This window comes from Malaclemys terrapin, chromosome 8 (genome assembly GCF_027887155.1).
Source record: "Malaclemys terrapin pileata isolate rMalTer1 chromosome 8, rMalTer1.hap1, whole genome shotgun sequence".
NCBI lineage: Eukaryota > Metazoa > Chordata > Testudines > Emydidae > Malaclemys > Malaclemys terrapin.
In genome coordinates, this window is record NC_071512.1 from 6,040,517 (window position 1) to 6,063,255 (window position 22,739).

At 49.6% G+C, this 22,739-nt stretch overlaps 1 protein-coding gene across 3 annotated transcripts in view; it reads right to left on the bottom strand.

Annotated features, from left to right (window-relative positions):
- Positions 1-8,231: 8,231 nt before the first annotated feature.
- Positions 8,232-22,739, bottom strand: part of LOC128842091 (proton-coupled amino acid transporter 1-like) — a 34,751-nt gene continuing 20,243 nt past the window's right edge. For all 3 annotated transcript variants that reach the window (XM_054037818.1, XM_054037817.1, XM_054037816.1), the window contains 3 exons: positions 21,377-21,543; positions 16,363-16,532; positions 8,232-9,667 (listed from right to left, as the gene is read on the bottom strand). In XM_054037818.1, coding sequence (XP_053893793.1) covers positions 9,408-9,667; positions 16,363-16,532; positions 21,377-21,543 — 597 coding nt within the window. In that variant the 3' untranslated portion in view covers positions 8,232-9,407. The remainder of the gene's footprint in view (positions 9,668-16,362; positions 16,533-21,376; positions 21,544-22,739) is intronic.

A 22,739-nucleotide genomic window follows, 5' to 3' on the forward strand; every position in this document is an offset into this window, starting at 1 on the left:
TTCCTTGGCCCACAGCACACATGCAGTGACTAGTGTAAGGGTTGCCAGGTATCCGGTTTTCAATCGGAACACCTGGTCAAAAAGGGACTCTCCCCGGCCCGGTGAAAATGAGCAAGTGAGTGAGGGTGGGGGAGAGCAAGCGACAGAGGGAGGGGAGATGGAATGAATGGGGCAGGGCCTTGGAGAAGGGCAGGGCAAGGGTGTTTGATTTTGTGCAATTAGAAAGTTGGCAACCCATTGCATGGGGAGGGGGGGGAAATCAACTCTCCTTAAACTTTCAATAAAGCACGTAGCGGTAACAAACAGAATGAAGCAAGCTCAACTGATCAACTTCAGTGCATGCTGAGGATACCCAACACTTCAAATGAAAGGGCCCTTAAATTAGTAAAATCAGATAGAGTTAGAAGTGCTCTAGTACTGGTAAGTTGGCCCTGAAGAAAATGAGATGTATTAATTTGCAGTCAGTCTGAACCCGGCTCGGCCTAGGGTAGCACCAGCTTTACTAAATGCATGCTCAAACTACAAACTAGTGGGAGAGAAGGACGTGTAATTGAAATCTACTGGTGAGAGCAATGGACATACTGAATACCAGTGGACTGGTTCTTAACCCACAGCCCAATTAGCACACAGCTGGACCACAGTTGTGTGCTAAAAACATTCATAATTTGCTGCTCCCATCTGTCAGGGGGCAGGGCTGGCAGTGGAGGAGAGCGTGCCAGACAGCCCTGCTGGAGTGCTCCTGCCAGCAGTGGGCCCCGGCAGGGTGCAGGAGAGAGAGGCTCTGGGGAGGTTTGGGGTGGGACAGACAGTGGAAGTGGGGGATTTGGTGAGGGTGCTGGGCAGCGTAGGTGCAGACACTAGGGCTGTGGGGACGTGCTCCAGCACCCCCAGGTTTTACATGGGGCTCCACTCCTGGCCCTGCACCTGGGGTCCTGGCTGCTAGCCCCGCTCTGTGGAGGGGTCTCTGGACATTGGGGTTTGTGGGGGGATTTAGCGGGGGGGTTACCACGCATAGGGAGTCAGGGGCGGTGCGGCACATGGTGCGGGTCTCCCCCAAGAAGGGGCAGCCTGGCGGCGCAGGGCTAGCTGGGCCAATAGTTCTCAACCTGCGGCCCACAATGGTAAATAGGTTGAGAAATACTGCTGTATCCACTTCATGCCGGGGGCTGGCTTCAAACTGATTATTTGGCTCATGTAAACATTGAAGACTTATAATCTCCACATTAATACTGAGCTTGTTCAAGAGGGTAGCATCTTTGTCTTGCTACTGTGAGTGACACACAGGACAAGGGACTAGTGGACTCTCCTCCCTCCCAACGCAGAATTCACTCTGCTGAACTTGGAGATTATCCCTCCCCATTTCCCAAAACTGACCCCGCTCTATTCAGGAACTCCATCAGCTGACTGAAGATGTGATCCTCTAAATGCCAGGTTCCCTCAGCGCAGTGTGCAAGGAGGTTCCCTCTTCTCCCACTACCCAAACAGCTGCTGGAGAATGGTGCCACCCACAGAATGGATTGATTTGCAAAAGGCACAAAGGGCAGTTAGGTGCCACTTTGGTCCTGTTCCTGGGGTCATAAATTCCCAATGCTCAGGCCTTCCATCTATTATGGACAATTTCTTGTGCTTGGTAGCCAAGCATCCTTCAAACCCAGAGACTAATTTCTTTAGAGTTGATTTTCCAAATGGCCCTGATAATGACATACAGCAGTAACATGAATTATTCAGCAGTATCTGAAGAGAATTCAAGTTCCAGCCTTGTTGCTGTACTTTCCAAATGAGTAACTATCAAAGAGTGCAGGTGAATTTCATATCACGCTGTTGGGTGGATCGGGTACAACTCTGCATCCAGGTGGCCAGACAGACAGACTCACATATACAGGAGGTGGATCTACAGACCTTTCCTGATTACACTGATACGTTCTGAAAACCCTAGCTCCATCTGCAGTTTAGAAAGAAAACACCCTGTCCGTACTGTAGAAAGGTTGATATGTCCCATACTTAGAGCCCCGCACATCTGCAGCTATCTGCTTTATATTCGCAGACCAGGTTTCAGATGGCGGATGGATGCGGATACGAATTTTGCATCCACATAGGGCTCTACCCAAACTTGTCTCCCTCACTGATGGGGAGAACAAATTAATTTCAGTTGATAAGTCACAACCCTTGGAACCACAAGCTTGACCTGCTAATTGAAGATCAAACCTTTGCTTCTGCTTTGCACACTGGGACTAGAAGTAAAGATTCTGTAACAAGCATTTAGGCAGCAATTATGTTGATCATACAGGAGGTGAATAGAACACAGTTGGCTTTCCTGCAATCCCAGTAGGAAAACATTTTGACCAACACTAGACAATGAAAGGAACAAACCCAGGTCCTTCCACCCAGATGCAGGATTAAGGCATCATTTTAGTCCCTGTTCTTACAAGTAGGTTATAAAGTGAGGTGATGGTCAGAACTTATTACAGGAGAAACAGAAAACGTAAAACTGAATACTAGTAAGTTGGACCGTTTACTAGAGAGGAAAAATCATTTTATGGTGCAGGCACAAGAGGAGAAGCCAGGACACCCAAGTCCTATTCACAGCTCTGCTGCAGCTTCCTACATGACCTTGAGCAAATCACTTAATTCTCCCTGCCTTGGTTTTCCCCACCTGTAAAATGGGGATACATGAATTAACTGACGAGTTAGTTCATTGGTGTTTGGAAGGGGAAGCACTACACAAGTGCAAAATCAATTCACTGGGTGTACCATGCCGTTTATCGGGTGCTTGAATACACTGGGAAGCGACATTGCGGAGTTACAGTAACAGTGTTAAACACAGCTTAGCATTCAGTGTTCACAACTTGCTGACACAAATGACAGTCCTTGTCCTTGCTTGCAATTCCCCAGCATAGACAAGTCCCTTGGAAGAAATTAAAAAGGAAGGTCATGCTATATAAGGGCAAACATGCTGGGGTATTTTAATAAAGTATTTGCTTAGCATACTGCCCACTAAATTTAGCAGTTTCTATTGCTCCCTTTTGCCTCTCTTGGGTGCCCCATGATGCACTATGTTCAATAATCCACTCCCAACCAGCTCCCATTGAGTATAGTTTCTTGCAGATGAAGCCCTGTGAATTCTCCAATGCCGTAGAAGTCTCCACACGTTTAGATACAGTGCTTGGAACTGAGGGATTACAGGGTCTGCGTGCCCGCTGCAGAAGGGCTGGATTCGGTCTCTCTCAAAAGCAACTTCTTAGAAAGTGCTAGGAGGGAAGGGAGGAGAGGTAGGAGATGTAGGCATAGATTTTCAAAGCTGCCTCATGGCAATCAGGTGTCTAGGTCTATTAGAAATAGATGGGAGCTGGACAGCTATTTCCCCCGGTGGCTTTGAAACCTTCTCCCACAATGCAGATTTATAGTCACCATGATCTCCCCTTTCCTGGTCAGGGGAGAAGTAACCAATTTGCACAGATCTGGGATACTTTAGAACCAGTCAGACTTGTTCATTTTATGTTGCACGTGTGACCTCCATACCCTTATTTCCGTGCCAGGGAAGGGAAGGTGGATCTACAGATCTCCCTGCCAACTGCCTTCTCTTTTGTTTTTCCCTCCTGTGCCATTGTCATGACCCACATGTCTAAAACCTGGGCCCACAAGGCTCCTGGGGGGGTGTCAATGCTCCACCCAACAGCTTAATGGCATCAGCTAGAAGGCTCCACCTCTGGACCCTGATTGGTGGAACACCCGAGGTCTTGATTGGCCTGTTCCCCCCCTACTTAAGCCAGAAGGAGGAACAGGAAGTTATCTGTACAATTGGGCTCCACCCTGATCACCGAGTGCTAACCGCTCCTGTCTCCTGATCCTTAACAAGCCTGATAACGGACTCTCAGTTCCTGAACCCCATTCTGACACAGGAATCCGGTCCCCTGTCCTACACTAACCCCTAGGCCCAGCCATCTATGTCCTGGATCTGACAGGAGTTTCATCATTTACATGCCAAGCCCTTTGGGGGCCGGGATCCATGGCTTAAGGTCATTGATAAAGCGCCTTGCACATTTTGGGTGCCAAACAATATTTAACAGTGTTGAATTGAATACTGAATTAATGGAGATATCCTATCTCCTAGAACTGGAAGGGACCTTGAAAGGTCGAGTCCAGCCCCCTGCCTTCACTAGCAGGACCAAGTACTGATTTTGCCCCAGATCCCTAAGTGGTCCCCTCAAGGATTGAACTCACAACCCTGGGTTTAGCAGGCCACTGCTCAAACCACTGAGCTATCCCTCCCCAATAATTAAGAATCTTAAATAATTATTAAGAACAGCCTACTTGTTACATATAAATGATCATAGCTGGTACCTATGGACATTTAACCCAAAAGGGTAAAATTTATCCAACATCTAAAAAAAAAAATAAAGTTCTTAGTACAAAAATCACATCATGGAAGCCTTTAATAAAATAAAAATAGACCTTATTTATTGAATAAAATAACAGAATACATGATCCAGGTACAGCACCAAATACAAAGAAGTTCTTTCACTGGGCAGATATACATACTGTATGCTGGCAATATATACACATGCTGGCACGAAAAACACACAACAGATTAGATCTAGTTACACATACACTTTTCCTGGTCACTGACCTGCTGACAATGTAGAAGTCAAATGGTAGGTCTCACTGATCATCCAGTCCTATGCTGGCTGTGACTACCTTATGTCAAAATACACTTCGCTCCACAATTATTCAGTCATTCCATGGATAAGTGTAACCCCAGGTAAATGCACCCTGCTCCCCATCCCTTTATTTTCATTTAAATATAGCAGAAAGGCCCAACATTTAAACTAGTCCAAAAAATGTGAATAACGTCCTGATCATAAGAATCTACAAGCACCTCAAATGTGAGGACTTCAGCGCTGATTGTAGTCTAAATTCACAGCTACTTGAACTGCCAGGTCAACCATTCATTCTAACACCAGGGACCAAATGCTGTTCTCATCAGGGGTAAAGCCAGTGTAACTCCATTGACTGTGAATGGAGTTACTCTGGTTACACAGGGGTAAATCTAAAGTGGAATTTTGTCCCAGGTTTCTTTACCATTGCAGATGGGCATGTCATGCACTCCTTCCCTCTGCTCTGCCATGAAATGCCCTTTTCATTCCCTTGATTGGAGATGTGGTACCACACCAGAACTGGAGCCCCACTGGGAGTGAAGAGGGACAGCATGATATGCATGTCAAATGCGACAAGGGGCTCCAAAAGGAGATATGGCCACTTCTACAATATCACTCGAAACATGATCATATGGCCAAGGCAGTTAGTACAAACAAAACCATTTTCCCCCTCTTCTGAGCCAGCAGCGAGCTGCTAATATTCAGAGAGCAAATAATCCCGTGTTATCCAAGTGCTCTGCAAAGTTATATTGAATCTATATTGTGTTCTGTGCAAGAGTGCCCACTGAGCCAACCCCTGGAGCTGTATAATGTCACATCAGCTCAGGGCTGACAACAGAAAGAGCTTTTAAATGGAGGTGGAGGAAGAGGGGACAGACTACAAGTTATCGCTCCCAACAGTACATGTCCCATTAGCAATAATTCTGACATTAGTATTTTACATGGTGTGAGGGGGGAAGGGGGTTGATGGAGTGCTGAGGTTAACTTGAACTGCCACTTCTACCTGGGGAAATGGAGAAGAGACACCCCTCAGTGATCAATCAGGACTGCCTAGAGGCCAAGAGCAGCATATGTGGATGGGTGGGAGTGGCAGGGGGAGCGACACCCACATTAGTGTTCCATTTGATGTAATAATCCTTACGCTGGCTGGCAGGCAAGGAGAGCCCTGCTGATAACAGGAGGTAGTGGCTATCAATTGCTGCCAATGTTCCATCAAGCAGAAGGCAAAACCATGAAGCCAAGAGAAACCGTTCCCCGAGACTCCAGCATGCAATGATGCTGGGTAGAAAAGGTGCAGCCCAATGATTCTGCGTGTCAGTAATGAAATCAGACACCAGAGTAAGTTCTATATACAATGATCCTTTCCATTGCAGTCTTGCCATATGTAGTGTGCACGTCAGGCTCTATTCCCCAGTGCAGTTCCATGAAACTGGGGCCCTGCTGATCCTGATCTCGCTCACACTGATCTCAGGGCAGTTACTTGAACTTTACACCAAAGCAAGCGACATCAGGGTCAGGTCCTTGGTCTTAAAGGGACACTCCAGCAACTGGCAACTCAAGAGAGTCCCCTAAGTAAACAGTAACAAGCCCTCACTGGCGGCTGGGCTTGCTATGACCTTCAGCAGGAAGGCTGCAGATGGAGCAGGTTTTGCTTTGCAGCTGCAGCTACTCCGATGACGTGAGCGGCAGTGAATATGTAAAGGAGCATAAGATATAGCCACCTGCAGCTTAAAAAAAAAGCTACACCACCACATGACTGGCTTGACAATCTTGCAGGAAGACACCAGGCTTGGGCACACGGGTGTAGAGGTCTCGACAACATATGCACCCTGTGCTGAACCAAATGCAATTTCTATACTGCGGCTGCATTGCGGGGAAAGAGGCTACTTACGTAGCCTCCGTACAATAGGAGGGACCTGGAGGCAGTTTATGTATTGGAGCTCATCTCCAGATAGCTTCTCATCCTGGCATTTGGTCTTCTCTCAAAAGAGGTCAAACACCAAAGAACTGTAAGCCCCGCTGTTCTCCAGTGTCAGAAACAAGATGCTCGCATGCCAAATTTGCCTGTATTTCCTCAAGTTCAGTTCAAACCAATCACAGTGTTCCTTGCTGAAACCAGGGCTGGCTCTCGGACCAGATGGGACCGGTTCCTAGAATCTGTTGGCTGCACCGAGGCTGCAGAGAGAGCAGGGTATCTGCGGGGTGAGAGAGGGGATCTCTAAAGGAAAGGTGTGCCCCCGGGAGGACACCCTTTGAGGCTTTGAAGGAGAGGTAATAGAGAGCGGAAAAGAAGCTTGGCCCACGTCAGGGGTTGGAGAGGTTAGTCACAACCCAACCTCTTGGGTGCAGCAGGACCTGCCAGCCATGTTTTGGAATTGCCATTTAAAAAAAAAAAAAAAGCACACAGACTCCATTTCCAGGCTGTAGAGGCTAGCGGCTAGGCCCTGCTAATTACCTAAGACAGCCACTTTGCGGCCAAGGGGAAATCAAACCCTGCTCCCGTTCTAATGAAATGAAATGCTCCAGGCATTGTACAGACTGATCTTTCCATTGCTACACTCGGCCAAGAGCTCAGAGGTTTTGGATGGTTTAGAGACAGCATCAACCCTCCCTTCAGACCATTCATATTACAGCACAGGGCTTTGGGAACAAACCTCTGTCGATCACCTGCTGCAAGTTTGGCTTCCAAGCTTCTATTTCAAGATGAATATACATTGGCCCTACCTGCCCCATCCTAGCAAATAAATAAGTTCAGGCCAATGCCCTTTCAGACTGGGCTTACTTTTAGATTAACAAACCATCCTGCTGGGGTCTTGGCAGCGCCTTTAAAAATCGATGTAAAAAACTAAATTACAAAAAACAATCACTACAAAGTAGTCCTGGATGGGTCTGTGCTCTGAAGCATATACTGGGACGCTATTGGATTTCCAGCCGTCACTTTACGAACACTCCCTTCATTAGTGCTTTCATTCAGACGTTGAGGGATGCCTTCCTCTTACGCTAACCAGAAGGAAGAGATTTTTAAATCAAACCCTGCATCCAGGTCCAAGATCGCTTACTCTAGTCCTTTGGTCATTGACAAACTGTTACAAGCCACATGAATGAGAGCTATGGTGTCGTGTCAAGCCACTCCTTACCAAAGCATGACCGTGCCAAAGCTTTAAACAGCTTATCGCTGTCTAGAGATCCAGTGTGAAGTAAAGGGAAAGGAATGAAAGAGGAACACGAAAGAGACAGCTCCCTTCCCTCGCTAATCAAACCAAGTGGGTAAAACAGATAACGCTTCTTCCTACCTAGCAAGTAGTGGGACCTCCACTTAACTAGCTGGAGAACAAAGGATAGATCCAGCAGGGGAAGGGAAGAGGAACGCAGGTTCATTATAACAATGTGCCTTCGGTTCTCGTCACCATGATTCAGCATTTGCGTGATCAGTGATTTATAACAAACAGTGAGGTAGGGGCGTAGCTATGGTGGGTGTAAACACAAGACCTCCCTTGTAGGCGGGGTGCGTTCCAGGGGGAGGAGGAGTGAGCTTAAAGAAGTACCGGCAAGGGGACATCCCTGTCCCGTGCCGCCTTTTTTTTTTTTGATTGAAGAAAAGGTGTAAAGGAAAGTGGGCTCCTAGTTCAAGAATAAAATAACTGCCTCAGCAGTTAAGTACCTTGGAGCCCCCAGACACCCTCCCAGCCTGTTCCGTGGGTACCTTGTTCCGAATGCTTTCGATAACCCCATATCCCTTATACAGAGTCTTTGGGGGGGGGGGGGGGGGGAATCACAACTAAACTTAAATCAGGGATTTAGCACAATCCCCCAATTCCTCTCTGAAACCCAAACACACAGACTTGCCTTATCCCACACTACCTACAATGGACGGAGCCGGAGATGGGGTGTGGTAGGGGGATCTAGGCTGAAAAAGGCCCTGACAGACGGGTTTGTAATGTGGCTTCCAATAAACGTTGCCATCTAATGCTCATGTGTTTGGCTCCTCAAGCTAGAGAGTGCTCTACCCACCGAGGCCCGGCTTACCCACAGTGAGTGTTAGACCGGGCTGTGACGGTCAGCCTGCCAGGGCAGCGCATACAAGAGATTCTCTCTCCTTGTGCAGTTTCCTGCTCCCTTTTCTCCTTGCTGTCACTGTAATTTTCCAGGTTCTACAGTCTTAGGGATGAGGGCTCTAATGTGTCACTCACTGGCTGGAATTGCTGTGTTGCCATGAATTAAAGTGCGGAAAAAAAAAAGAATTGGCACCAGAAAAGACTCGGAGATTCTCTTTTTCTGGGCAGAGGGGAGTTCGGGAAGGGTAGAGGTACCCTTGCTTGTGAAGCAGTCATCTAGATCCCTGAACGAGCCCAAAGGTTTCTTCCCTCCCCTTGGTACTCTATAGTCTAGAGCATGTCCACTTCAAACTGCAGTACCTTGGCACCTGCAGGTATGTCATCTTAATCTGCCAGAAGGATCCCGGCGGAGCGAAGGAAGGCACTCCATCCCAACCAGGGGCCGCAAGTCATCTCTGCAGGGCTCCCAGACCCAAGCAATGAGACCCCCGAAGTGGGAACCGCACACTATGAGGAGAGGGAAAGGGAATCAGGGTCCTGTCTTTTCTGGTTGTGCACTGACCCTCACTTCTCCTGGACAAATGCCTTTAAAGAGAAGGAAGGGAGATTCGCTGCCATGACCCTGATGAAAACCCCGTGAGCTGCCAAGAGGCTGTACGGCGTTGCTGGAGTGGAGCGGGAGAAGGAAAAGGGGTCACTATACCAAGGCATTGGTGGTGTTGGAAATGGGGGGGGTGGCCAGAGCCCAAAGGGACTCATAGGTGCCCACCACAAACCCCGCAAAGCCCAGGACGCTGATCAGGATGTCTTTGGCGATGGTGACAGGGTGGAGGCCGGCGGAGTAATAGGTGGTGATCTCCAGCAGGGGAGGGATGATGAGGGCGAGAGCACTGCTGCTCACGGAGCCCACCAGAGAGATGACGATGTCCAGGCGGGGGATCAGGATTGCCAGGAGGCCTGGGTGGCGGGAGAGAGAGAAAGAAACACAGGGCTGTTAGTACTGGCACCTGCAGAGAGACCGCTCTCCTCTGAGCAGGTGGGAACAGACAGGCCACCACAGCGTAAGGTGAATGAGGCAGCAGGGGGTCTGTGTTTGGCCCCCTGGATTATATCTCGCTCTGCCCACCAATCAAAGCAAGCTTTGCTGGAAGCCAGCAGCCTGGGTGTCTCTTCCCGCCCCCACCCCCACCCCCCGACTGTTAAAGTGACAACACACGTCTAGGGTACAGAACGACCCAATCCAGGTACAACCTCCCCCCCGCCCGAGGCAGCACTGTAGCTTTTCAGGGGCTGGTCTTCCTGAATGGCTCCTTGGCACTCAGTATTGAGAAGCCATTTGGAGCTTCACCTTGCCCCAGCGTGCATACAAGATTGGCTAAAGAGACTGTGACCAGATTGGGGGGGGGGGGGGGAGGAGGAGGGGCTCTTCCTCCAGGAGTGCACTAGGGTGCCATGGAGATCCATCGTGCACAGGGATTCGGCACCATCGCTCCTGGACTCGCATATCATTAAATGAGTCATGGGGCTGCACCCAGAAATCCCCATGGTGGCAGCTTCGCTCCGGGAATCAGTCAGGTTCACGGTCCCAAGAATCGTGGCCATTATCTTTTCCCAGAAGAACACTGACACGGCCACGCCCTCTCCCCTTCAGTCCAGGGAGCAGGGGGTCCCCTCGGTGGCCACCAGACCGAGGCGTTGGGTTTGAGCGGGAATCAGAAGGGTGTCGTGCTCCCAGCTGGCTAGGCCACAGAAAGGCCAGCAGCCCGAGGGGTGAGTGTCTCCTTGCAATGGGGAATGCTGCTCTTCAGCAGAGGGTAGGTTCCTTCAGAGCAACAGGATGTGTCGGACAGCAGCCCTGGACAAAGGAATAAACCACAGAGCTGCAAACCTCATCAGCTGTCTCAGGACTCCCTGGACCAGGCTGGGCATCCAGGGGCAAGTTATTTTAGAGTTTAAGCTTAGGCCCCCTCCCCACCCCCCATGGGTTCTGCTGCCTCTGCAGGAAGGTGGAAGGGAAGATAGGGGCTAGATCATTAGTGCACAGGGCAGCTTGCGATGGAGGTGGGAGGGGTGACCACCACAGAGCAGGAAGAGCGGGACAGCACTGCCTCTGACTTTACCACTTGACACGCTGAGTTGGTTAAACAATGACCTCCATGATAATGACCCGAAACCCGGATCCTGCTGCCGGGCCAATGCCTTTCGGTTCTTTGTTAACAGAATCTGTAAAGTATTACAGGCCCCACTGAACGCTATCTGCAGTCCCAGCATTCCTGCACAATTCACATTCTTCACCCAGACAGTAACTGCCCAGAAAAAAAAAGAAACTTAGCACCTTGCTCTACCCAAAAGGGTGTAAATTAAAACAGAGGTTGGTGCCCATCTTCTGGCACCAGTGCTGAAGGGCCCTCATCACAGCGAAGAAAGGAGCACGCGACGCCAAGTCAGTCCGGGTGACAGCCAATAGACTCCACTTCCAGAAACGGGAACACCTTCTGACACTCCGTTCCAACGGAAGGGCCCACCAGCCACATGCTGTCATGAGACTCCTCACATCCATCTCCGCCTCTCCCCACTTTCCCAGTGTCTCAGGCCACTCTTCCCCTCGGCTTCAACGCTTACAGAAAATACTTACCCTGGTTTAACTGCCCCTAATGATTTCCATTACTGAAGTTGCATATTGGGCCCTGGGTGTGATACATGCTCTGCTACACAGAAACGGAGAGAGAAACTCCAAGCTACTTGTGGGATGTTCTCTCAGCCTCCAGCCACATTAGCCTGGGTGTATGGAGCTTCGTTTTTTGTAATCCTAAGCAGAATGATGAACTTACAACACCGAAGAGAGACGGCCCAGTGGTTAGGCACTAGTCTGGGACACTAGAGAGCGGAGTACAATCCTCTGCTCCGCCACAGATGTCCTGTGTGGCCTTGGGCAAGTCACTTAGCTTTATAATGCCTCCGCTTCCCATCTGTAAAATGGCAATACCACCACTTCCCTACCTCACAGGACTGTTGTGAAGATTAGTGCCTTAAAGCCTGAGGCACTCCAACACTACAGTAGTGGGGCCAGATAAGTACCACAGACAGCAGTTCAATAAAATAAATCAATTAAAAAAATTGCTGTAAGGGCCAAAGCCCCAAACAGCCAACTTATTAGGAAAGGAAAAGACAAGGTGGGTAGCTCTCCAGCCCTCTTCAGCTCTGGTGCTCAATGGCATTGTTAGGGCTTTTCAGTGACACAAAATCCTAAGAAGGAAGGCAACCGGATTCTGCACAACAAAAAGATTCTCGGCAATGAAAGTAGGGCACTTCAAAGCATAATCACCACAGAGAAAAGGAAATTGGTTGATTGCTTTGAAAACACGGCCTGTCAAAAAAATACTGTCTGCTACCCACTCAGGGGAGGGGGGAGATCCAACTCCTAGAGCCCAGGATATAGAAAAAACAAACATGGCATTTTTGCACCCAGAGCTTATTTGTTTTAATATGGGTCACCAGAAAACAGATCTCTTGTGCAACGGAACAAGAAACGTGCTTGGAAAGAAACGTGGCGCTGTTCAGCTTGCATCACAGCGCCCCCAACACCAAGGTCTTCAGTCCAGGGGTCATTCTGCCAATACAGCCGCGGGGTGAGGGGCAGCAGGGTAAGATGGCCACTCAACTCTATTACAGCCACTGGAGCCAAAGGTTCTGACAGCCTGGGAGTCTGCATCGCGTTCGGTGGCTATGTGACCGTCAGAAAGCGAAGTACAGAGCCACCACTGCAGCAACGCGCTTAGGTGAGCACCTCTGACAGCGCTTTCTAATCATGTCACAAGATCAGGGCCTTGAAAGTAACAGCCATCTAATTCCACAGCACGAACAAGCCTGGCTGGTTAGCTAAAGACTGGCCACGGTGAAACCCCAGGGAGGGCTGAGGGAGTGCAACAGAAATCTGTTCTCTATCGAGTTTTGCTGGAATTAAAGACAGGCAGCAACTCCTGAGTTAAGGCCAACTTGTCTTGCCGTGGCCCCACCGTGCTTAGACAGTTCAGGACCTTCTTTAGCATAGGGTTTTGCAGATGTGTGCTGCAGTCAGTCTCTGAGTAAGGTTACAGCAGCACGAGACCAACTGGATGCAGAGCTCACCCTACCCCTTTCCACTGTAAATATGACCGGAGGAGAAAACCAATCCGGTGTGTGCTCTTGCCTGTCTTTGGAGCATAAGAAAAAGGGGCGAGGAAGTAGTCTTAGGGTTTGTCTATCCCCTACAGCACTGAGCTGCGGTGGCACTTAGTAAAGGCGCTATCTTTGCGGACAGGAGAGCTTCTCCCGTCAGCGTAGGTACTCCACCTCCCCAAGAGCCGGTAGCTGTGGTGACAGGAGAAGCCCTCCCGTCAACATCGCGCGGTCTACACCAGGAGTTCGGTCGGCATAAATGCATCACTCAGGGTTGTGGATTTTCTACACCCCTGAGCAATGCGGTTATACCAACATACATCTGTAGTGTAGCCCAGGGCGTGGTGTCAAGTCCGGTCTTCCCTGTTCTGCTGCTAGTCTTCCTGGAAAGACCAGGAGCACCGGAGCTGAAAGTTGTCTCAGACTGATCTGAGGCACAGAGGACTATGGCTCTTACGGTTTGGAGCAAATAGCCACAACCGACGCCACCTGCTGGAAGAAGCAGAGTAGACACCAGGGTTCTGGCACATTACGTTCAACGAGGCGATGCGTCTTTTTGCATGCCAGGTGACAGGAGCCAGCCCGCCAGAAGGCATGCAGTACCTAGCAAAGGAGACCGCACGTTCACTGATTAAGAAGCAGCGAGGCTAGGAGAGATGATCACAATCAAGCCAGCAAGCAGCTCACCCTATGAGTGCTGGAGTGAGAGATTCCTGCTACAACCTGTTCATAATGCAGCATCCTATAACGCCAATAGGGGGCACCTCTGAGCAATTCATGAACTTGTAGCATTCCTGTAACTTTTCCCTATATTACTACCACAGCTCTGTCTGCCTGGAGTCCTCTGGTTTGCTCTAGACAAACATCTGGGCATTGAACTTTAGTGTCACCTGCTCATCTAAAGCTAGTCAATTAGCCTCTATAAGCAGGTTGCTGCTTGCACAAGATAGCCACAGATGATTGCCCTCAGTTACAGGGAGTAGTTCCCACTGAAGTCAACAGGAATTGTAGCCACATAATTGATGGCAGATGCAGCCTCTCAAAATCTACAATCCTTTTCACCTCAAGTCAAACCACCTTGTCAGGAAGGTTGGTCAGTGTCAACGGCAAGATTAGAACTCAGGTCTTGGGCTCCCAGGCCTCAGAAGCAGGCTCAGCAAGTGGCCCAAACGCTACACCTGACAGAGTGATCGTATTGAGATACTGGCCACTACATAGAAGCAGATATTTCACTGGCACTGAGCCACTTCCAGGAACAGGCGGCCATCGGGCCACGCAATGGAGCGAAGGAAGCCTGGATCACTTACAAAGCTCCGTAAAAAAAGAGGCTTCACCTCTTGACAAAAACTCCCAACTCCAATGGGGCAGTTTAAGCGGGGGGGCTGCCCTGTTCCACTGTTTAACTCAAGTATGACGCTTGCTCAGTTCTGGCTCAAGTTACGGGTGTGAGCAGGATGGGAGGGAGGGAGGGAGGCTGAGGGATAACAGGAGCCACACACTTTTGCACCTCATTTTCCTCTCACCTCTCCCTCCCCCTTCCCCCAGTCAAAATAATCCCCCCGTCTCCTGGCTCCACAGGGCACAACCCTACAGAGACAACTCGCAGGACAAGCAGAGTAACTTCTTCGATTGCGGTGGCTCAAAGTAACAAGATTAAAACCCCACGGAGAACAAGCAGCAAAAAGTAAATCACCAGTTGCAGTTCTTCAGCCTCAGGGGACAACCGTTGTGCTTTCCACAGATATTAATACAAAGGGCTTTTAACTGTGTAGGTTCTGAAGTGCTAAGCTAAAACAAATCCAAACTGCGCCCTCTCTTGTGACGCAGGCTTGGTCCAAGGCCATGAGATCATTCCAATTAATATTCATGCAAACCACTTAATGGCTTTTATCCTCTCTGAGAACCCCTGCGATCTCTCACTCATTCCGCTCCGAGTGCGCAAACCCAGCAGGAATATGTGCGACAAAGGAATCCATGCCCAGCCCCCTTAGCACCTCTGGGATGATCCTTTAACCCTTTGTTCTTTCCCAGCCTCTTGACGTATCCACACGGTTCCAGCCCTGGATTCACTCCAGCCTATTCCACTTAGCTGCTTGAAACCGTCAACTCCGGGTGTCTCTCGGACCTGGAGAGTCCACATCCTGCAGCACTACTAGAGCGGTAATGGTGGGGAAGTGTCCCCTGGCACTGGGGGAGTGCTCTGCCGAGAATCTCTGTTCTAGCACTGTCTCCTATAGTAAAGAGCCCGCAGTACAGGAAGGCAGAAGGGTCTGTTTTTTGTGCACACCCCCACCTTATTTCATCTATTCTGTCCCACTCTGGCACTCCAGATGCTGGCAAATTCCTGTCCTCTTATCCTTCTGAATGAGGGTTCTAATCTTTCCAGTATTATCCTTAGTTCAAAGCAGAGCGGAGACCACCACACCCACCTTGCTCTCTTTTTAATTCCATTTTCTGCTAGCTACATCTCTTTTCAAACTCAGGGAGGAAAGAATAAGTCACTAGAGAATAAAAAAGCCCCCGCACTTATTAGCCGGATGGACAATGGGTCTAAGGCAGGGGTTCTCAAACTGGGGGTCTGGACCCCTCAGGGGGTCACAAAGTTATTATGTGGGGGGTTGCGAGCTGTCAGCCTCCACCCCAAACCCCACTTCACCTCCAGCATTTGTGGTAGTGTTAAATATTTTTAAAATGTTTTTAATTTAGAAGGGGGGATGGAGATGCAGAGTTTTGCTTTCAAAACAGAGTCCACAGAACGCAAAAGAAAGAGGCCTGGTGAAGTAGGTCAGTTATATATGAAAGTGTGGTTGGCCGATTTAACATGCTCCCGCTCCCTATCTTGCCCCCTCCCATCCAGCTACTGTATTAGCCAGCAACTTCTGAGCCACTGGGGGAAGTTGCCCGTTTGTGAGCTGCCGACAAGCCTTAAAGCAAGGAAGAGCAGCTAGAAACCGCCTGCAGAGCGTGTAACTGTCAAATACGAACGCACATGAGCCCTACATAAGCGGACAGGGAAGGCACTGCAGTGTGTACTCCGTGCACCAGGAGGTTTGCCCCACGCTTTGCATTCTGAATGGGATTTCATCGCCCAACAGCTGGCACTTTGGGAATGAGTCCCTGATAAGTGACCTAACACAGGCAAGCATTGTGCAAGTTTCCTACGTGCTGCTCCGACACACAGACCACCTGCAGCTCCTACTCCGGGTGCATGCAGAGCCAAGCAGGACAGCCTCTGACTAGAGGCAGGGAAGGGATAGATGCTGGGCGAGTCCTAACCAGCAATACCTCTGATCCCATGCCACGGGCTCTCCTGGGCAGAGTCTAACTATTGTGCCGAGCGATGTCAGACTGCGTGGAGGAGGCGAGCGTCCAGTAAGCAATGGGGGAAGATTCAAGGATACACTGCCAATACTTTCACAAGGGTTCCCACAGCACTGGCACCCCATCCCCTCCCTAGAAGGTGAGCAAACCAAACGGGTTTGGCTCCTACTCACATGTCACGCAGACAAGGCACGTCCTGAGGAGCAGGTTGACCCACAGCGCCCAGCGCTCCGGCACCTGGGAAACAGCCCCGGGCACAATGATTTCCGCAGGGACGTAGAACTGCAGCGCGTAGGTGAAGAAGATCCCAATGGAGTAGAGCAGCTTGACAGACTGGTACAGCCTGCAAAGGGAACAGGGAGAAATCCAGTCACCTCCACTCACACCCCAGCTCCCTCAAGGGCAGATTTAAGATAAAGCAAAATAAAAATAACTCTGCGACAAGAGTGAATTTAGAAGGGAGAGAGAACTGGGCTTAATCCTCATGTCTGTGAAGCCAGCCCCGCAATCCATGGATAAGGGGTAAGTGAGCATCTCATTCGCAAGACAGGGCAGCTCACGCCCTAAGCCCACAGCTGAAAGGCACTTGTTCTGGCCAGATGGCTCTGTATCCACGAGGAGAGAGATCTCAGCGTGCGCTGGTGCCCTAGGAGTCGACAGGACCGGAGTTATCAAGGACGAGCATTTTGAGCGCTCTGACCCCGCCCCGACCATCGGGAAGGTACAAAGGGCCAGACTGACACAGGTATTTAGGTGCTTAAAAATGCAGCCGGGTGCCTGGGGGAATTTACAAAATTGCCAAAGGGAAGTGCTTGCCATTGAAAACAATGGGAATTTGGCACCTAACCTACTTTGGAAAAATCCCACTAGATGCCTCACTGCAACGCTGGGCCCCTAAATCCCTTTGGCTTCTGGGGAAGCTCCTCAGACCACATGTTCAGCCCCTGGCTTAAAGCAGGCTGCTGCGAGCCAGTTCCAGGGCTCTGCCACTTGCAGATGAGTCTTCTCCCACTGCTCAGAAAGGGGGTCATTTCATATCCTAGTCAGGGTGGGTCATGGGGGCCAGGGTTTTGAACTTGTGAGCTCATGCACACACAGCATGACACTGTCCACTAAGCTCCTGCCGACTGGAGTCCGAAGGCCTTCGCTCAGCTACAGAACGGGCACTGTCCCAGCAGCGCAAGCTCCCCGACCACCTTCCCCAGCCAGACCTGCAGGGGCCACCTTTAAGGAATGCAGGGAGGCTAATCTTTACGAGGGCACTAACCACTGGGGCACCTGGCCACCCATCCACCAGGAAATGGGCAGAGACCACAGGTCGTCTCACAGAGGAGCCGGCTGATCAGACATCCGTTACCACCAGCAACCAATGCTGGCTGTGAGCCAGTGAGCTAGAATTACAGACGTCTCTTATTACCTGTTCCCTGGGCGCTCTCTCATCCCTACCTTTGCTAGCAAAATTTGGGTTCTTTGCCGGAGGAAGAAAAAAGCTACTTTTCGCCTCGCTCTGCAGCGAGCCCGATTTTACTCTGTGCCTTGAAATAAAAAGATCAAGGCTACCTTCAAAGCGGTTTATCAGCTTTCGACATGAATATTTCACAGTTTTTGATTACTGCCTCCCTCCCCACCCCAGCTAGGGGGAAGGACTGCACTGCAAGGATTAGCACGGGCTTAGGAAGTTAAACACAACGCGGACGTCATCACCGCCTGCACTTTAACCTGCTCGATTAAAAAAAACGACTATTTTTGGAGCTCGGCGCAGAGGGTTTGGGGGAAGGGACTGTTAAAATAGCAGTGCTGGGCAGGTTGTGTGTCCTGGTCGAGACCCTAGCTAAGTCCCCAAGTCAGCAGGGGTCTCGCTAAGTACTCAGAATACAGTGACAGACATGAAGCTCTCAACTGCCGCAAACCTGGCGATGCTGCCCAGCATCCCACTAATGCTGCGTTACCCAGACTTAAATTCCTCCGTCGATGTAGCCCACCAACTTCTGAGGAATAAACCATTCTGTGTCTGAGCACATGCTCCATGGACAGATGTTCATCAGCCACCTTAACTTGGCATTTCCACACTTAACAGAAAGTTAGTTTTTACCCTCATTTAGGATCTTGAGTTTGTTTTTTGTAATACTTCCAAGTTATCGATACTTATTTACAACGTGATCCAAGTGTTGTGTCTGGAAATTAATTGATGTCTGCACAATGCTATGACAATATTAAGTGTTTCGTATTATTAGCTCTGCTCGCAAGGTGTAGAGGATTCCATTTCCCCAGAGACTGTACTGTCCACATCTTCACCTCCACAAAAGCCCACTCATCAGCGATCCCCCGGGGTCAAGGATGATCTTTCACTGGTTTTATTTTTCATGGGATGGGGCAATTGCCCTTTAAGGGGAAAAGAAAGCAATGTTCCTTTAAGGATGAGGCATGCTGGGAGTTTTCTGCAAGGTATAAAGCCCAACTTTTGAGAGGGCTCAATCTGATGTAGACTCCAAGGTCCCGCAGGGGCCTGGCACATCGTTCAGAATCTGGATTTTTCTGCCCAACGTTTTGGTCATTTTGGTCTATAATAAAACCAAAGTTTATTAGAAGTTGCAAACAGCCCGAAGCGTGTCCAGAAGACACTGCACCACTCTTCCTTCCAGTTCTACTCACTGGCAGAGGAAGAGGTGCTTCCTTTTTTCAGCTTCTCAAACCTGCCACCCCCGAGTTTGGAAACAGCCACTGATGTTTTAGAAAGTGGATGATGCTGCAAAGAGGAAGGATGGTCTTGTGATTAAGGCACTGCAGAGAGATGGGTTAAATTCTTAGCTCTGTCAGATTCCTTGTGAGACTTTGGGCAAGCTACTTTGTTCCTCTGCCCTTCAGTTCACCATCTGTAAAAATGGGGATAGTAATATTTCCGCTCTCCTACCCTGTGTCTTGCCTGTTTAGACTGTAAACTCTCTGGGGTGATGACTGTCTTTCTACATGTTTCCACTGCACCTAGCAGAATGTTTCACTTTTAGACACCAGAAGTTGGAGTCACTCTGCATCCTAGTAAAAGATCGTCCTCCCAGGAAGAGGGGGCCCACTTAAATCCCCCCCTAAAACCACCTTCCTGAGTGGCGGAGGAACATCAGCAAGTCGAGACAAAAAGGGAGTTACACAACATGCCTTCTCCTGGACTTAGGCTGGCAAATGTTAAACCTCAGTTTCAAAAGCCTCACATCTGTGCGCCTCATTGAATCAATTACCACAGCCTCCACGTTCCAAACAAGTTGCAAAACACAGCCCATAGCGGCTAGCAGACAGCACTGGGCTTTTAATTAGTTCCTGCTCTCCTGCCTCCCCGCTACCTTAGTTCCTCAGAGTCCTTTGAAACCTGCCTTTGACAAAAGAGAGAAGGTAGCTCTGTTGCTGGAGGGTTTTGATTGGAGCAGCTGCTGCACCTTTGTCTGGGCCCACTGGGGGCCAAGCAAATTTGTTTTTAATCTCATTCTCTATGACCAGGCTAAGGTGTGAAAAACTGGGATGGGGGTAATAGGTGCCTATATAAGACAAAGCCCCTAATATTGGGACGTCTGGTCACCCTAAACAAGGCACTCCCCAATATCAGCCTATTAGGAATTTAATCTAAACAAAAACTGGCTATTTGGTAAAGCGTGAGGCTGCCTATTGACACCCATCAGAATGCCACACACAAGCCATTCCTGCAAGCACCCTGCTTGAATTGTATGTGTTGCCCTTGATTAACGAATGAAGTGTGTGTTGGACTGAAACGCACAATGCAAGCCCAGTAAAAACACCTGGCATTTCTCATCCCCAAAGTGCTTTAAACCCCATTACTTCTCACAGGAAAGACAGGGAAACTAAGGTAGCAAAATTAAATGATTTACCCACGGCCAAAAGAGAGCCCTGTTTACAACCTGTCTCCCACTCACACCTTTCCCGGTAACCTAGAGGTCAGTCACCCGCAGACACTGAATAACTCTGATTGTCTACCAACCACCAGCTTCCTAATGAAGAAGTTTATATATATATAACTGTGGGGCAGTCTGGTCCAAAGGGGTAGAGACAGATATCTATCTTTGCAGCAGGATTGGAGCCTGATAGACACCCTCCTCTGTATTGCGTGTGATGAATCAGAAAGTCCAGCAAGGTTTCCACTTACAAAGGAAGACGCAGAGCAGAGAGGTACAGTATCCCAAGAAAAGAGGCAGAAGTAGCGCTTAACCAGTACCAGACTGGAGCCCGGAGGGAAAAGCTCTGCGATCTAAGCACCCACTCTGGAGCTATAGGTTCAAGGCCCACCAGAACCAAGCTTAGTCCTTATACGGATGCAATTTAGTGCCTGTGTTTTGGAGACCACCTTTACATTAAAGCTCCTATGGCACTTTTCATAATGGAAGAGGTTTCCCTTGGTAACTTTGGCCAAAACCTCCCCTCCCAGATATGCTACACTCCACACCTGGCACTGCCTGCATGTCACTGATGCAGGTCACAACTTATGGCTCCTTTGGGATAGAAAGTGCTGTGTTCATATTAACCCTCCCGCCCCTGCACCCATGTGTGATGGAAACCAGTTGCGGGTTCCATGGTAGTAGAACCTCTGTGCTAGTGGAAAGACCAGGACAGTCAGAGCCAAATCTCTTCAGAAATGGCAGAGACATTCACTTTCGCTCTCCTGCCACAGAGGAAGTGACAGCAGACACGGGACAGGGCAAAGATTGCAGGGCCACACCACAGGCCAAGTGGTATCCTGAGATGCTGCTCTGGACAGCAGTCGAGTGTGGTCAAGCTACTCATCCCCTCAGCAGCCCTGCACTAAGAGCTATTACATCCACCGATTCCCTTTCTGCAGCATGTGAAAAGGGCAATTTAGCAAGTGATCCGGCCCGTTGTACAGTGCCAGCTCCTGGCAGTTAGAAGTTTAGGGACACCCAGAACATGGGGCTGCATCCCCGGCCACCTTGGCTAATAGCCACTGATGGACCTATCCTCCACGAACTCATCTCATTCTTTTTTTTCCTTTCTTAAGCTATAGTTTGGCCGTCACAACATCCTCTGGCAATGAGTTCCACAGGCTGGCTGTGCGCTGTGAGAAGTACTTCCTTATGTTAGTTTTAAACTGTTGCCTATTAAGGTCACCTGGTGACCCCTAGTTCTTGTGTTACGGGAAGTGGTAACTAGCATTGACTGGAGACTCACCAGCAGTCGGGCAGGTTGAGAGTAATGCTGGCCTGGATGCTGGTTCCAAATCGCAGGTATCCCAAGGTCCCCAGGCTGATGTACAAGATGGTGACTATGGCCATTCCCACATACAGGATCACCGGGAAGTGCCGGGGATTCTTCATTTTATTTTCCAGGGGGAGCACCTGGGAGGAGGAGGAGGAAAAAAAACCAAACTGAATTCATTTCCCTCCCCTTCACCTCCATGGGTTCGGAGTCTAGCGCGCCACCTCTGAGCCAGCATCTTCCTGGACAGGGCTGGCTGAGGAAGCCTCTTTGGGTCTGTGCCCCGTAGTCAGAGGAGACCCTAAGCAGCAGTGAGGAGCTGCCATGACACAAAGCTGACTGTTGCGGTTTAGCCATTTGCCAACAGTGCAGCAGCTGGACAGGACGAGATGCTCCCTGGTCCACGGGGAACCTCCCCCACCTACGCCATGTTGCAACAAGACCCAAGGAAAAGGAGCAGGGAATCATGTGACTGCAGAGACTAACCAAGTCGCTACGCTGCAGAGGAGTTAAGGAATTGGGAAGGTAACAGTAGGGTGAATTACAAGGCCCAGGGGTGGATTACATGGTCTAAGATTCTGGCATGAAGCATCCAGGCTCCTAGGAATCACATGGTCAAATCCCTAATGGGGTCAGCTCATCCCTTCAACCTTTCAAAAGAAAAGGAGAGTGCCACACAATGTACCATAGCACCGAAAGCCCTGCCGCTATCTCCTCTGTGCGGTTAGACACCCATGCCATTTTCCCTCCCCTTAAATCCTGCTCTTGGGCAAGATTTCCCCTGTTGCGTGCTGCATCAGCTGGTCGCCACGCTCCACTCCAGAGGGGGAGCATCATCACCATCCCCGTGTCCAACCCAGTCTCCCTGCACTGCTGGCTCTCAGAGAACTACTGGCTGGGATTGCCGGGGGTGGAGAAGAATTCTATCACATGGGTGGGACTAGTCTATACTGGGATGATAAAGTTATACTTTAGTTTGTCCTACATCTAGAACTGTTAACTGTCTTCACTATCTCTGAATCCTGTAGGTTTCCATTCCCCCCCTTCACAATAAACAGTTTCAAGAGACCCCCCTCTTCTCCCCTTAATAGATCAAAGGAAACCCCCTCTCACATTCTTCCTCATTCCTTAAGATGAATTGGCTTTACCATGTCATCTCCTGCTGAAAGTACAAGTACTGCATTCCTGTAAGTTATACATGAACTTCACTCAGGATGTACCAGAATGCCATTCAACTATGTACTTTCTCTGTAATGCCCCGTCTGCTATTCTCATGCTTGGGCCACAGGTAACATAGCTGCTGAAGGAGTTGTGTAGGAGTTAGCAGGTGTCAGGT